At 40.8% G+C, this 14,461-nt stretch overlaps 1 protein-coding gene across 3 annotated transcripts in view; it reads right to left on the bottom strand.

The window, feature by feature from the left end:
* The window catches only part of LOC140465027 (protein Jumonji-like), a 449,631-nt gene that overhangs the window by 202,836 nt on the left and 232,334 nt on the right, over positions 1-14,461 (bottom strand). For all 3 annotated transcript variants that reach the window (XM_072560822.1, XM_072560821.1, XM_072560823.1), the window contains one exon: positions 3,077-3,227. In XM_072560822.1, coding sequence (XP_072416923.1) covers positions 3,077-3,227 — 151 coding nt within the window. The remainder of the gene's footprint in view (positions 1-3,076; positions 3,228-14,461) is intronic.

Raw genomic sequence — 14,461 nt, forward strand, 5'->3', positions numbered from 1 at the left:
TTTCAAATTTGACCTTCCAAAGTGAATCACTTCACACTTTTCCAGTTGAACTCCATCTGCTGCTTATCAACCCAGTTCTGCATCCTGTCAATGTTCCATTGCAACCTACAACCAGCCCTCCACATTGTCCACTATTCCATCAACCTTCATGTTATTGGCAAACTTACTAACCCACCCTTCCACTTCCAAATCATTTATAAATCACAAACAGTACAGGGCCCAGAACCGATCCCTGCAGAAAACCACTGGTCACCGAGCTCCAGGCTGAATACTTTCCATCTACTGCCATCCTCTGTCTCCTATGGGTCAGTTAATTCTGTGTCCAGACAGCCAAATTTTCCCATAACCCATGCCTCCTTACTTTCTAAATAAGCCTACCATGGGGAACCTTATCAAACGCCTTGCCAAAATTCAAGTACAGCACATCCACTGCTCTACCTTCAATGTATTTTGTCACATCCTCAAAAGAGCAAAAGAGTTCAATAAGTTTTGTAAGGCATGACCTGCCCCTCTCAAAGCCATGCTGACTATCTCTAATTAACCTTTGGTTTTCTAAGTAATCATAAATCCTGTCTCTCAAAATCCACCCCAATAATTTGCCCACCATAGACGTAATACTGATTGGTCTGCAGTTCTCCTGAACAAGGGAATAACATTTGCCCCCCGCCCCCCCCCCCAATCATCTGGCATTATCCAGTGGACAGTGAGGACGCAAAGATCATCACCAAAGGTGCAGCAATCTCTTCCCTCGCTTCCTGTATTAACCTTGGTATATCCCGTCTTGTTGGGGGCTTACCTATGTTTCTCAAAGTTTTCAGCACTTCCTGCTTCACATCAACCTGTTTGAGCATATCTGTCCCTTTCATGCTGTCCTCACAAACATGAATGTCCCTCTCAGTAGTGAAAGCTGAAGCAAAGTATTCATTAAGGACCACTCCAACCTCCGTCGACTCTAGGCACAAGTTCCCTCCAGTATCCCTGATCAGCCCTATCCTCCATCTGGCCATCCTTTTGTTTCTCACACTAGCATAGAGTGCCTTCGGGTTTTCCTTAATCCTGCCTGCTAAAGTGTTTTCATGCCCTGTTCTAGCTTTCCTAAGTCCATTCTTCAGTTGCTTCCTGGATACCTTGTAACGGTATAGAGCCCAGTTTGATTCTTGTCTCAACTTTAAGTAAGCTTCCCTCTTCCTCTTGACTAGATGTTCCACATCCCTTGTCAACTACAGTTCCTTCAACTTACCATCCCTTCCTTGCCTCAGTGGGACAAACCTTTCCAGCATTATCAGCAAGTGCTTCCTAAACAACCTCACATTTCTATCCTGGAGAACATCTGTTCCCAATTTTAGGTGCCCTAGTTCCTGCCTAATATCATTGAAATTCCCCCTCCCCCAATTAAACACTTTCCCATTCCATCTGTTCCCCATCCAAACTATTCAAACTAAGGAAGTTCCAATCAATATTAAGGCAGTTAAAGTCACCCATGACAACAACCCTGTTACTTCTGCACCTTTCCAACTCTGCCTCACAATCTGCTCTTCCGTGTCTCCAGTGCTATTGGGGGGGGTTTGTAGAACACTCCCAATAAAATGACTACTATTTTCCCATCTCCTCAGCTTCATCACCCTTATTCCTGACACTTCTTCCGTTAAAATGGACACACTTCAACCCATCACACTGACTGCACCTTTGCCCTGTCAACCGTGTATTCCTCCTCAAAGACTCTCTTTTAAAAGGGAAATTTACCTTACTGGCAAGCCCTCTGGTCTGAGCTCTCACTGCTGCAAATGGAGGCCGCTAGGTAAGTCATAAAGAGGGAAACTCACGTTATTTCGTTTCATTTTCTCATTTCAGAACCTAGACATTTAAAAACATATTGCATTTCCACTTGGATTATTTTGGAATATAGTTATAATTTTTTTTCCTTGAAAGACGATCATACAGAACCTTATTCCAATCTTGATTCCTGTAGGAATCAATATTACATTTTAAGTTGTCCCATTTTCAGGAATAAAACTGCAATATTAAGTGAAGACTTCATGTGTTGATTAAAGGAGGAGCAAAGGTTAGGACACCATGCTTTCCTTTAAAACAGTACCTTGAGATTTTTAAATTCCATTTCAATAGACAAGTTAAGCATTTCCCCAGAAATGTTGCACTACCAACAGTGTACTAGTAGCACTGCACTGAAGGGTCAGCCTGGATTGTGCACTCAATTTCCGGACTGAGGCTTGAATCTACAACATTCTGACAGAGCAAAAAAAGTGCTAACAATTGAATCCAGCAATCAAAATATTTAAATTACAAATTTATGCATTCTTGGAAAAGGGACAAACTGACAAGTAGGAATGTAGTCAAATATTAATGGCATCTCAGGCTACTCAAACACAAATATTCAAATACACAACTATACTGCACTCAATGTTTTTAAAGTCTGACTTCACAACTCTTTGAATTTACAACCTGTAAATTCCTAAACAATTATACTTTTTAATGAAAAATAGATCATTCAGCAAAAGTTTCAAAAATGGAAACATTATATCAAATACTTTAATAGAATGAATATTTGCAATAGTCATTTCCTTGGACTCTTAACATGTCAATAAAATCAAATTTCTGAAAAGTTAATTTTTTTTGAAAAACTCAATACTTTATATTAGCTGTAGTGGTAAAATGATTTAATTTAACAACATGCAAGCTAAGCTGTTGGCTTTGTACACCACAAGATCATGTTCCAAAGAGCATGAGAGAGCTTAAATCCACATTTCAGTCATTTATATAATTTTCCCAGTTGATTATATCATTAAATTTCAAATTTTCAGATTATACTTTAGGATATGTCCAAAGTAAGAGGCAAGAAGCAAGCCATCCGAGGTTAAGGAAATGCAATCATAACAATTAGGTCTGGGGTTTGAAGTCGGGGATCTGTATTTGGAGAGAATTTTCTCTGGGGCCAATTAAAATCCATTCAACAAGATGAATATATTTTAACACTGAAGATGACAATGATCTTTAAAAGTCAAAAGGTCCCTGCACTTTTCCATTGAACAAGATTAACAGACATCAAGGGAACACTAACCTCTTTCTCACTGGCCCATCTTCATTTTCTGATGAGCTTGCATCATTTCCATCTCCCTTCCGAGAAGTGTGTAACCTATCCTCTTTTGCATTTTCAACTGCCACCTCAGGTGACAGTATCGATCCATTTGAAGAACCATTGCTGAGAGAACCTGTACATAGTTTAAAAAACTGTAGCATCAGTAAAAAAAAGTTAGCAACCTATAAACAATTATTTATAAATATATATTTCACCGCTTTATACAGTGACAGCTTTTGACCTTGTTTTTAAAAGAACTCTTATGAAAACTATTCACATTTATTAACAACTTAGAATGATTGAACAGAAAGCCACATCGCTAAATTTGATGGCAAAACAAAGATGGGCAACAGTATAAGCAGGAGATGGAAGCACAATACTATAAAGAGACGTTGCTAAATTCAGTCAATGGACAAATCTGACAAATGGATTTCAACATAGCCAAATGTGAGGTCATTCATTTTGGAACTGAAAGGTTAAAACTGGATATTTTCCAAATGGTAAAAAGCTAGAAACGAATGTAATTAAGTGGAAGTCCAAAGAAGTTGGAGGGTCCTAACACATAGACCATTACAATATTAAAAACTGGTACAGAAAATAATCAAAATGGATAACACATATCTGTCATTTATATCCAAAGGACCAGAATACCACTGCATACGAGTCACATTTTGGTTACACAAAATCCTAGTTAGACTGCACGTGGAATACCAACAGCAGCACCCCTCCCTACCACCACCTTAGCAAAAATCTTTTGTTTGTGAAAAAGAGGGCAGCTTCAATTTGCTGGGATATTACATGGACTTCAAGGGTTAAACTGGGGCTAAATGGATTAGGAATTCATTCCCTAGAATTTAAATGGTTCACATACAAGTATATGAAAAAGCTTTCGTAGACATTTTGCCCCCTTGAGCTTGTTCTGCCATTCAACTAGATCACTGCTGATTTACTTGTGTACCCTTAAACCTTGATTCTGTACCCTTTAACCTTAGATTATTGTTCAGCAGGGGAATCAACCTTCACCTTAAAAATATTCAAATATACCACTTCCACCATCTTTTGAGGTAAACAGTTCCAAAGTCTCTCAAACGTCAAAAAGACTTCCCTCCTCTCTGCCCTAAAGGGGCAATTCCTTATTGTAAAACGATGCTGCCCAATTCTGGGCAGATCACAGAATAAACTTCTCCTAAATCACCGTCACTTCAAACAAATCATGTGTGTTCTTCTAAAGTGCAGTGAAAACAAGCCCACCCTGTCCAATTATTCCCCATAATAACAACCCACTCACTTCAGTTACCAATCTAGTAATCTTCCTATGAACTGCCTCCAGGGCATTTACATTCGTTCTTAAATAAGGAGAGCACAAAGTTCTATGCAATACTCAAGAAGAGACTTCACCAATGCTCTGTATAATTGAATCATAACATCTTTCTTTGCTTAGTCTCATAATAAAAAGATAGGTTCCCATTGTACCTGCTTGCTAACTTTTGTGATTCATGCATGAAAACACCTATAAACAAGTCAGAATTTCACAGCTGTTCTTTTTTTAAATAGTATACTTTGTTATTCTTCCTGCTAGTGTGAACATCACGTGACCACATTATACTCCACCTGCTAGGTTTTTGCCCATTCATTCAACCTATCTATCTGCTTGTAAGTTCCTTCTGATTTCTTCACAACATGCTTTCTCACCTTGCTTGATGTCAATTTAGCTACCATGCCTTCACTACTACTCATTTAATCATTGCTATAAATTGTAAAAAAAATTAACACCCCACCACAGAACCCAGTAGAATTCCACTGGTAACATCTTGCAAATCAGGGAAAGACCTATTCCCTGATTTGAAAAACCAAATCTTCTGACTATGCTAATATGTTATCCCCTTGACCATAAGATTTGAATTTTCTATAATAGCCTTAGTAAATGCCTTCTGTTAAGTATTTTGCATCTTCAGGCCTCCCTTTATCAACAGTGCACACTGCTCCACTAATTGTTAAAACTTTTATATTGAACCTAGGTAGGACTTGAATCAGAGCCTCCAGGTCCAGGGGTAGAACACTACAACTGTGCAACAAGACAGCCCATGTTATTCATTTTTTTTTTACCTTTTGCAATTTAACCTATTTTTCTAATCACCTTATTTAGAGATGTTACAACTCATCTCTGCAGCAAATGGGACTTGAACTCAGGCTTCTTGGTCTAAGTGTTGAGACACTATCATGGCACCACACTGCAGCCTATGTTACTCTTTTTGTTATTTAATCTACTTTTTCTAATCAACCTATTCAGAGATGTTATTATATACCTTTAGAGCAGGGGGATTTGAACTCCGACCTCCTGGTGCAGGGGTAGAGACATTACCACTGCGCACCAAGGCTCATGTTACTCTAAATCTATTTTTCTAATGAACCTGCTCGGAAATGTTGTTACACACCCCTGGGGCAGTTGTGACAGAGACACTACACAATGCCATTTTACTCCCTTAAAGAATTCCAATAAATTGGTTAAACAAGTCTTCTCTTTCAGAAAATTGTGCTGGGTCTTCCTAATTATTTTGAGTGCACATCTATAATCATCCTAATCATCAATCTTAAACATTCCCCATGCCAGACTTCCCTGCTCCCCTAAAAATTATAATTTTACCGTATTTTTGTTGTCCACCAACCTCCTGATTTACAGGTATTAGAGTTTTTTTTATATTCTTTATTGTGAAGGCAGAGAAAAAGGTCATTCATCATAATTACCTAATGTCCTAATTACCTATCGTGAACTCCCATGCTCACCCTCTCGAGGACTAAATGCTAACTTCACTTTTTATAAGTATACTGTCACATCTCACTGGGAATCAACGGTCATCACACAAGTTAAAGATTTTTAAAAATATATGAAGATTTCCTAATTTTCAGATTCAGTTTGACAGAAATCATGGACCAGTTTTCTATACTTAACAAGAATTAGTACTTATTCTAAGTAATTAGACTCTTAGCCACAGGTAAACAATTATAAACAAACAATCACCACATAACACTAATTAAAACGTTAATTCCTTTATAAACTCCCCCTTACTTTCACTCACTCACACAAAAAGATATGTTATCGACTGCAGGAAAAATTTGAGAGAACGACCCAATGTCACCAGTTCACAAAGCTTACTGAGATGATTCCTACACTGGTCAGAATGCTGCTTCTCCATCGTCATTTTCTGAATGATTCCTCTGGTCTGCAAAAAGGCACAGAATGGCTGGCTCACTCAAACAGGTCACTAGCTTATCAATTAAGAGTCGCAGCTTCCAGAAACTGAAGGAACAATAACCTTGTTTTCTGTAGGTTAAAAGGGGCTTACTGCAGAGAACAGAGGAAGCATTCCTGGACAGTGAAAATCCACTAGCTTCTCCACATCTTGCTCCTAGCTCCAAGCTGTTCATTATCTGAAAACCAGTGACATGCTTGTTGACAGACAGACAGACAGACCCATTGTCATCAATCACTGATCACTTGCCCACAAAATCGATCAGCTTCTTGTTACCAACCAAAGCTCCATAGGTTCCAGTTAGTCTGCAAACACTGCTGTAACCCATAGATTAGATTAGATTACTTAGTGAGGAAACAGGTCCTTCGGCCCAACAAGTCCACACCGACCCGCCGAAGCGCAAATCACCCATACCCCTACATTTAGCCCTTGCATAACACTACAGGCAATTTAGCATGGCCAATTCACCTGACCTGCACATCTTTGGACTGTGGGAGGAAACCGGAGCACCCGGAGGAAACCCACGCAGACACGGGGAGAACGTGCAAACTCCGCACAGTCAGTCGCCTGAGACGGGAATTGAACCCGGGTCTCTGGCACGGTGGGGCAGCAGTGCTAACCACTGTGCCACGGTGCCACGCACCTTTATAAAAGGACAGTGGTCACAATGAGTATTAAATTAAACTTTCAAACCATGGAACAATTTTTTAAAATGTTATTTTACCCATAAATTTCAGAAAAGAGATGGCTAAGGAGACTGTACATGGCTTGGTGATTTTTCAGGAATCACTGCAGTTAGGATGGTCCCAAAGGACTGGAAAATGGCTAATTTAACAGACTGTTTAAGAAGGGAGGCAGAAGACAGGAAACTGTTAGTTTGCCTGACTTCAATCATTGGCAACATTTTGGAGTTTATTATTCAAGATGATATTTAGGAGTATGGCAGCATGGCTTTGTCAAGGTGAGGTCATGCCTAACTTCTTTGAGGAGGTAATGAGCTAGTTAGACAAAGGAGAGCCATTGGATGTAATTTATTTGGACTTCCAGAAAGCCTTTGAAAAAGGGCCACACAGAAGGCTGCTAAGGTGCCCTTGGTGTTTGGGGCAAGGTACTGGCATGATAGAGGACTGGCTGACTGGGGGGTCTTTTTCAGAATGGCAGCCACTGACTATTTGAATTTTGCAAAAACCCATGTTGGAACAACAGCTATCCACAAGTTATATTAGTAATCCAGACAAAGGAACTGAGGACATTACTGTTAAGTTTGCAGATGACAAACGTAGGTGATGGGACAAGTAGTACTGAGGAAGCAGGAGGCTACAGAAAAGTTAGACAGGCTAAGAGAGTGGACAAAATAGTGACAGATGGAATACAATGCGGGAAAGTGAGAGGTAATGCATCATGCACTAGAGATGCAGACTATTTTCTAAATGGGGAAGGACTTTGGAAATCTAAAGCAAAAAGGGACTTGCATATCCTACTTCAAGATTCTCAAAGTTAGCACAGGTTCAGTTGGCAGTTAGGAAGGCAAATGCAATGTTAGGATTTATTTCAAGAGGTCTGAATACAAGAGCAGAAATGTACTGCTGAGGCTGTATAACGCTCTAGTCATTTGTAATATTGTGAAAAGTTTGGGCCCCATTTCTAAGGAAAGCTGTACTATCATTGGAGAAGGCCCAGTGAAGGTTTACAAGAACAATCCCAGAAATGTAGGGATTTTCATATGACGACCAGTTGAGGACTCTAGGTTTGTACACAATGGATGTACACAAGAATGAGGGGAATCGGATTCAAATTTACAAAATACTAAGATTCCTAGATAAAGTGGACATGGAGATGATGTTTCCACTAGAAGAGACTAGGAGACTAGCACAGCCTTAGAATGACGGGATGACCCTTCAGAATGGAGATGAGGAGGAATTTCTTTAGTCATAGAGTGGTTAACGTATGGAACTCACTACCACAGGAGGGCTGTGGAGGCCAAGTCACTGAGTACATTTAAGACAGAGATAGAGATAGATATTTTTGATTGGTAAGGGGATCAAGCATTGTGAGAAGACAGGAGAACTGTGTTGAGAAACACGATTAAATGGCAGAGCAGACTTGCTAGGCTGAATGGGCTAATTCTGCCCAGAGTCTCATGGTCTTACTTTCTCATTTCCGTCCTCAATTAGAAACAGAAAATAAAGAGATACAGTCTCATAATACCTCTTGCTGTTTTTACATTTCTAGCCAGCTAGCTATTATTCTCTAATTTATTTGTCCTGATTGATCTTTTAATCATTGTCTAGTGCTTTTAGGGTGTAGGTTTGCTCACTGAGCTGTAGGTTTGATATCCAGACATTTCATTACCTGGCTAGGTAACATCATCAGTGGCGACCTCCAAGTGAAGCAAAGCTGTTGTCTCCTGCTTTCTGTTTAAATGTTTGTCCTGGATGGGGTTCCTGGGGTTTGTGGTGATGTCATTTCCTGTTCATTTTCTGAGGTATCTAGATCTATGTGTTTGTTTATGGCGTTGTGGTTGGAGTGTCAGGCCTCTAGGAATTCTCTGGCATTTCTTTGCTTAGCCTGTCCCAGGATAGATGTGTTGTCCCAGTTGAAATGGTGGTTTTTTTCATCCGTGTGTAGGGCTACGAGGGAGAGGGGGTCGTGTCTTTTTGTGGCTAGCTGGTGTTCTTGTATCCTTGTGGCTAACTTTCTTCCCGTTTGTCCTACGATAGTGTTTGTGGCAGTCCTTGCATGGAATTTTGTAGTGCTCTTTCAATTATAAATAGTCCTCTGACGTGCCACAATCGTACTATTTCCTCAAGTATGATACTTTTCTTCGCTGCTTTACTTAACCATGTGGTGAATCACCCTTGGAATTTTCTTTATATCAAGATTGCACTTATTCTGAAATATATCTTTAAATGCCTGCCACTACATCTCTACTGATTAATTCCTACGCCTTATTTCATAGTTCACCTTGGCTAGCTAAGTTTTCACACCCACAAATTGCCATTAAGTTTAAAATAAAAGTCTTGGACCAGTCCTTCTCTCTTTCAAACTGGATGTACAATTCAATCATGTCATGGTCACTCCTACTCTGGAGTCATCAATTAATTCAAATCCCGTTATTCTACACAATACCAAGTCCAATATAGTCTGTTCTATGGACATAGTTAAGTGCGTGATTTGATCAGGACGTAGGACAGAAGGGTGTACAAAGCAGTACATCAGGGCCTGTGGTTTACAGTTTCTACTCTTGGTTTTGATTAGTAGATACAGAACTGGCTCAAGGGTAGAAGACAGAGGGTGGTGATGGAGGGTTATTTTTCAGACTGGAGGCCTCTGACCAGTGGAGTGCCACAAGGATCAAAGCTGGGTCCTCTACTTTTCATCATTTATATAAATGATTTGGATGTGAGCTTAAGAGGTATAATTAGTAAGTTTGCAGATGACACCAAAATTGGAGGTGTACTGGACAGCAAAGAAGGTTACCTCAGATTACATAGGATCTTGATCAGATGGGCCATTGGGCTGACGAGTGGCAGATGGAGTTTAATTGAGATAAATGTGAGGTGCTGCATTTTGGAAAAGCAAATCTTAGCAGGACTTGTACACTTAATGGGAAGGTCCTGGGGAGTGTTGCTGAACAAAGAGACCTTGGAGTGCAGGTTCATAGCTCCTTGAAAGTAGAGTGACAGGTAGATAGGATAGTCAAGGCGGTATTTGGTAAGCTTTCCTTTATTGGTCAGAGTACTGAGTATATATGTTGGGAGGTCATGTTGCGGCTGTACAGGACATTGGTTAGGCCACTTTTGCAATATTGCGTGCAATTCTGATCTCCTTCCTATCGGAAAGATGTCGTGAAACTTGAAAGTGTTCAGAAACGATTTACAAGGATGTTGCCAGGGTTGGAGGATTTGAGCTACAAAGAGAGATTGAACAGGCCAGGGCTGTTTTCCCTGGAGCGCTGGGGGCTATGGGGTGACTTTATAGTGGTTTAGTTTGCTTTTCAACTAAAAATGGCTATCTGAAGGATACCTGCCTAGATTTTCTGATTGGCACTGTTTTACTGCTGGCTGTAACCCTAGGCCATTTATTTTGAATGGATTGGCAATATTCTAAAATCACTCATGGCAGCAGGGATGGAGAGCCATCAATAAAGTAGTGCTAGCTGGAAAGGATATTTCCAGACTCATTAAGTACACATCAGTAGGTATACTACCTCTAAAAATTGTGATGGAAACATAAGCTTATAAAGATTAATCATGCCAGAAACAGGTGGTGGGCAAAAGTTCTGAGGTTGTCATTCTCCATAGCATGTACAGCCAGCTTGAATTCACAAGGGAGCTCGATCTTGAGATATTAAGGGGTTAATTTGCTCTGCTGACCTGCAAGAAATTGGATGCCCCAAGGTTAGGGTGGTAGGTTTCTCTGTCTTGCAGGTACAATGTTAAAAAATTGACATGGGCATCTCCTATTCAGAATCAATAAGAACATTGAAATTAAAATTCTGATTACACCCTGCAGTTTAAAAAAAACGATTTACAACAGATCTTGCCATTAAGGAATGATCTCAATTACATTGTTTCTGGAAATGGTCAAGTCTTCAGTGGCATGTGACTGAGTGTGTGGCTGGTGGTTGTCTTATGGGCATTACTGACTGTGATGTAAAAATTTTGTATAAAGGAAGAACTGGTTCCTTTGTTCAGAGAGGCACTGCTTCACAATGTTTACGAAGCAGCGTTAAGGGTTCCTCCAAAGCCTGAACTTGCTTAATCAAGTTTGGCTGTTCACAGAAGTTGGTGTCTTGCAGTCACATCAAGTGTGTAAGAATCTCAAGAAAAAGAGCCTAACAATCTGACTCTTAGCAACTTGAATGTTTCCCAAGCAGTAAACAGCAGCAAAAAATCAACTAACCCATTCAAGAGGCTGAGACCTGGATTGAAATTGAAGGTTTAATATATGGATTGAGTCCTTCTTGTCACAGAACATGGAACTATATAGCAAAGATATAGTTTATTCATTCCAATTATGTGGGTTGTTTGATATAAAATTTGAAAGATAACAAAATGGACGTGGCAAATTGAGTTTAATGCGAAAAAGTGAGAGATGATTCACTTTGGAAGGAGTAACAGGAATGCAAACTACTGGGCTAATGGTAAGATTCTTGGTAATGTAGATGAGCAGAGAGATCTCAGTGTCCAGGTACCTAGATCCCTCAAAGTTGCCACTTAGGTTGATAGGATTGTTAAGAAGGCAGATGGTGTGTTTGCTTTTATTAATAGAGGGATCGAATTTCGGAACCATGAGGTCATGCTGCAGATGTACAAAACTCTGGTGCAGCCGCACTTGGAGTATTGCGTACAGTTCTGGTCACTGCACTATAGGAAGGATGTGGAAGTTTTGGAAAGGGTTCAGAGGGCATTTGTTAGGATGTTGCCTAGTATGGAGGGAAGGTCTTATGAGGAAAGGCTGAGGGACTTGAGGCTGTTTTCATTGGAGTGTAGTAGTATGAGAGGTGACCTAATTGAGACATAAAATAATCAGAGGGTTAGACAGAGTGGATAGTGACAGCCTTTTTTCTCGGATGGTGATGGCTAGCATGAGGGGGCATAGCTGGGCGGCATGGTGGCACAGTGGTTAGAACTGCTGCCTCACAGCGCCAGAGACCCGGGTTCAATTCCCGCCTCAGGTGACTGACTGTGTGGAGTTTGCACATTCACCCGGTGTCTGCGTGGGTTTCCTCCGGGTGCTCCGGTTTCCTCCCACAGTACAAAAGACGTGCAGGTTAGGTGGCCCGTGTTAAGCGACCCGTGTTAGGCGAAGGGGTAAATGTATGGGTGGGTTGCGCTTCGGTGGGTCGGTGTGGACTTGTTGGGCTGAAGGGCCTGTTTCCACACTGTAAAGTAATCTAATCTAATCTAAAGCTTTAAATTGAGAGGTGATAGATATAGGACAGATGTCAGGAGGTAGTTTCTTTACTCAGGGAGTAGCGGGGCGTGAAACGTACTGCCTGCAACAATAGTAGGCTCACCAACTTTAAGGGCATTTAAATGATCACTGGGTAGACATATGGACGAAAATGGAATAGTTTAAGTTAGATGGGTTTCAGATTTGCTTCACAGCTTGGTGCAGAGGGCTGAAGGGCCTGTACTGCGCTGTAATGTTCTATGTTCTAAAATGCATCATTCCCACTTGGCACTAATGCAGTCTAGTTCCAAGGCTTAGAATACAATTTACACCCACAACTTTTCGATTCTGAGGCAACAGTACCCCAAGTGACCTAAAGACTAAAAAGACAATATTTTGCAGCTACTCCACATACTACACACAACACAATTCCACTCTTTGAGCAAATGCCTAATAAGGGATCTATGCTTTTTAAACAATCTATTGCATATCTTGTATTCTAACAAGAAGGTGGGCACTGAATGCCAGGCTTCCAGATTTGCTAGACTGTATTTTAATTCGGTAGTTTATTCTTTACTCACTTGTTACTTCATGAGTATTGTGCAACCAAGTTTCAAAAATTGTGGATTTTCAAATTTATTTGCCAGATGTTTCCAGAAAATCAACAGTTAAATTTGTTTGTACAATTCAAGTCAAAATTGTTGATAAAGACAAGAACCATGTGGTGTTCCCAAGTCCAAAAGTCCACAAACTACTAAGAGTCTCCAAAAGATATATTAAAAAGTGCCCATGTATCCTAGCAGCCAGCAATTCAGTCAATATGTGCAGGTCTAGTAAATAGTTTTGCCCTCACTGGTCTATACAGCTTCTCCCTAAAAGCCAAACAACTTATGAGAGCCTGTCTTAGGTTTGTTAGACCTAGTATGCAATCAGCCCCAGGTCATACACAGCAATGAAGGAGCCTTCCACATCCAAAAGTTTTACCTGCACATCCACCAATATCATTTATTGTATCCATTGCTCCCGATGTGGTCTCCTCTACATTGGGGAGACTGGCCGCCTCCTAGCAGAGCACTTTAGGGGACATCTCTGGGACACCCACACCAATCAACCACACCGCCCTGTGGCCCAATATTTCAACTCCCCCTGCCACTCTGCCAAGGACATGGAGGTCCTGGGCCTCCTTCACCGCCACTCCCTCAGCACCAGAACGCCTGGAAGAAGAACGTCTCATCTTCCGCCTCGGAACACTTCAACCCCAGGGCATCAATGTGGACTTCAACAGCTTCCTCATTTCCCCTTCCCCCACCTCACCCTAGTTCCAAACTTCCAACTCAGCACTGTCCCCATGACTTGTCCTACCCTGCCTATCTTCTTTTCCACCTATCCACTCCACCCTCTCTCCCCCCCTCGACCTACCACCTTCATCCCCTCCCCCACTCACCTATTGTACTCCATGCTACTTTCTTCCCAGCCCCACCCTCCTCTCATTTATCTCTCTACCCTTCAGGCTTTCTGCCTGTATTCCTGATTAAGGGCTTTTGCCCGAAACGTTGATTTTACTGCTCCTCGGATGCTGCCTGAACTGCTGTGCTTTTCCAGCACCACTCTAATCTAGATACACAGCCATCAGGAGACTGCACCAGCAAGAGGAGGCGGGGCTTGGCAAGTAGGGCAAAAGAATTGCTCCTACTGTTATTGGGTTTAGCCACAACATTGAAGGATGAACAAATCCAGGAACTTAAACAGTTTATGCCATTATATTCAACAGTTTACAGAAATGTTGGCATAAGGGAATAAACAAATCTAAGAAAATTAATTTTGTAGTTAAACCTAAGCAACTTGAAATGCAACTGATCAATAATGCAATTTGAATGGCTATTTTAAGAGAATTTCCATTCCAGTGTAAACTATATGCTAGTGAATAGTGCTGCACAGAAGTATTAAACCAGAAAACAGATAAACCTTTCAGTAGAGTTCTTTTGTTGTGATTTACAAAGCAGTGGCAAGTCACAAATCCTCTTTTCCTGGAGTACCTGCAGGGACTTCTTCAATGGTTAAGCCCAAATATTTTCTTATCAGAATCTATCTTAATATTCAACTCAACAGAAACCAGAAAACTTGCAACACAGAAAGCAAACATTTGACCCATTCTCAGTGTCAAGCTTTATTGGAGCAGTCAAGAACTAATCCCACTCACCACACAACCATACATCTC

Source organism: Chiloscyllium punctatum, chromosome 41, assembly GCF_047496795.1.
Source record: "Chiloscyllium punctatum isolate Juve2018m chromosome 41, sChiPun1.3, whole genome shotgun sequence".
Taxonomy (NCBI): Eukaryota; Metazoa; Chordata; class Chondrichthyes; order Orectolobiformes; family Hemiscylliidae; genus Chiloscyllium; species Chiloscyllium punctatum.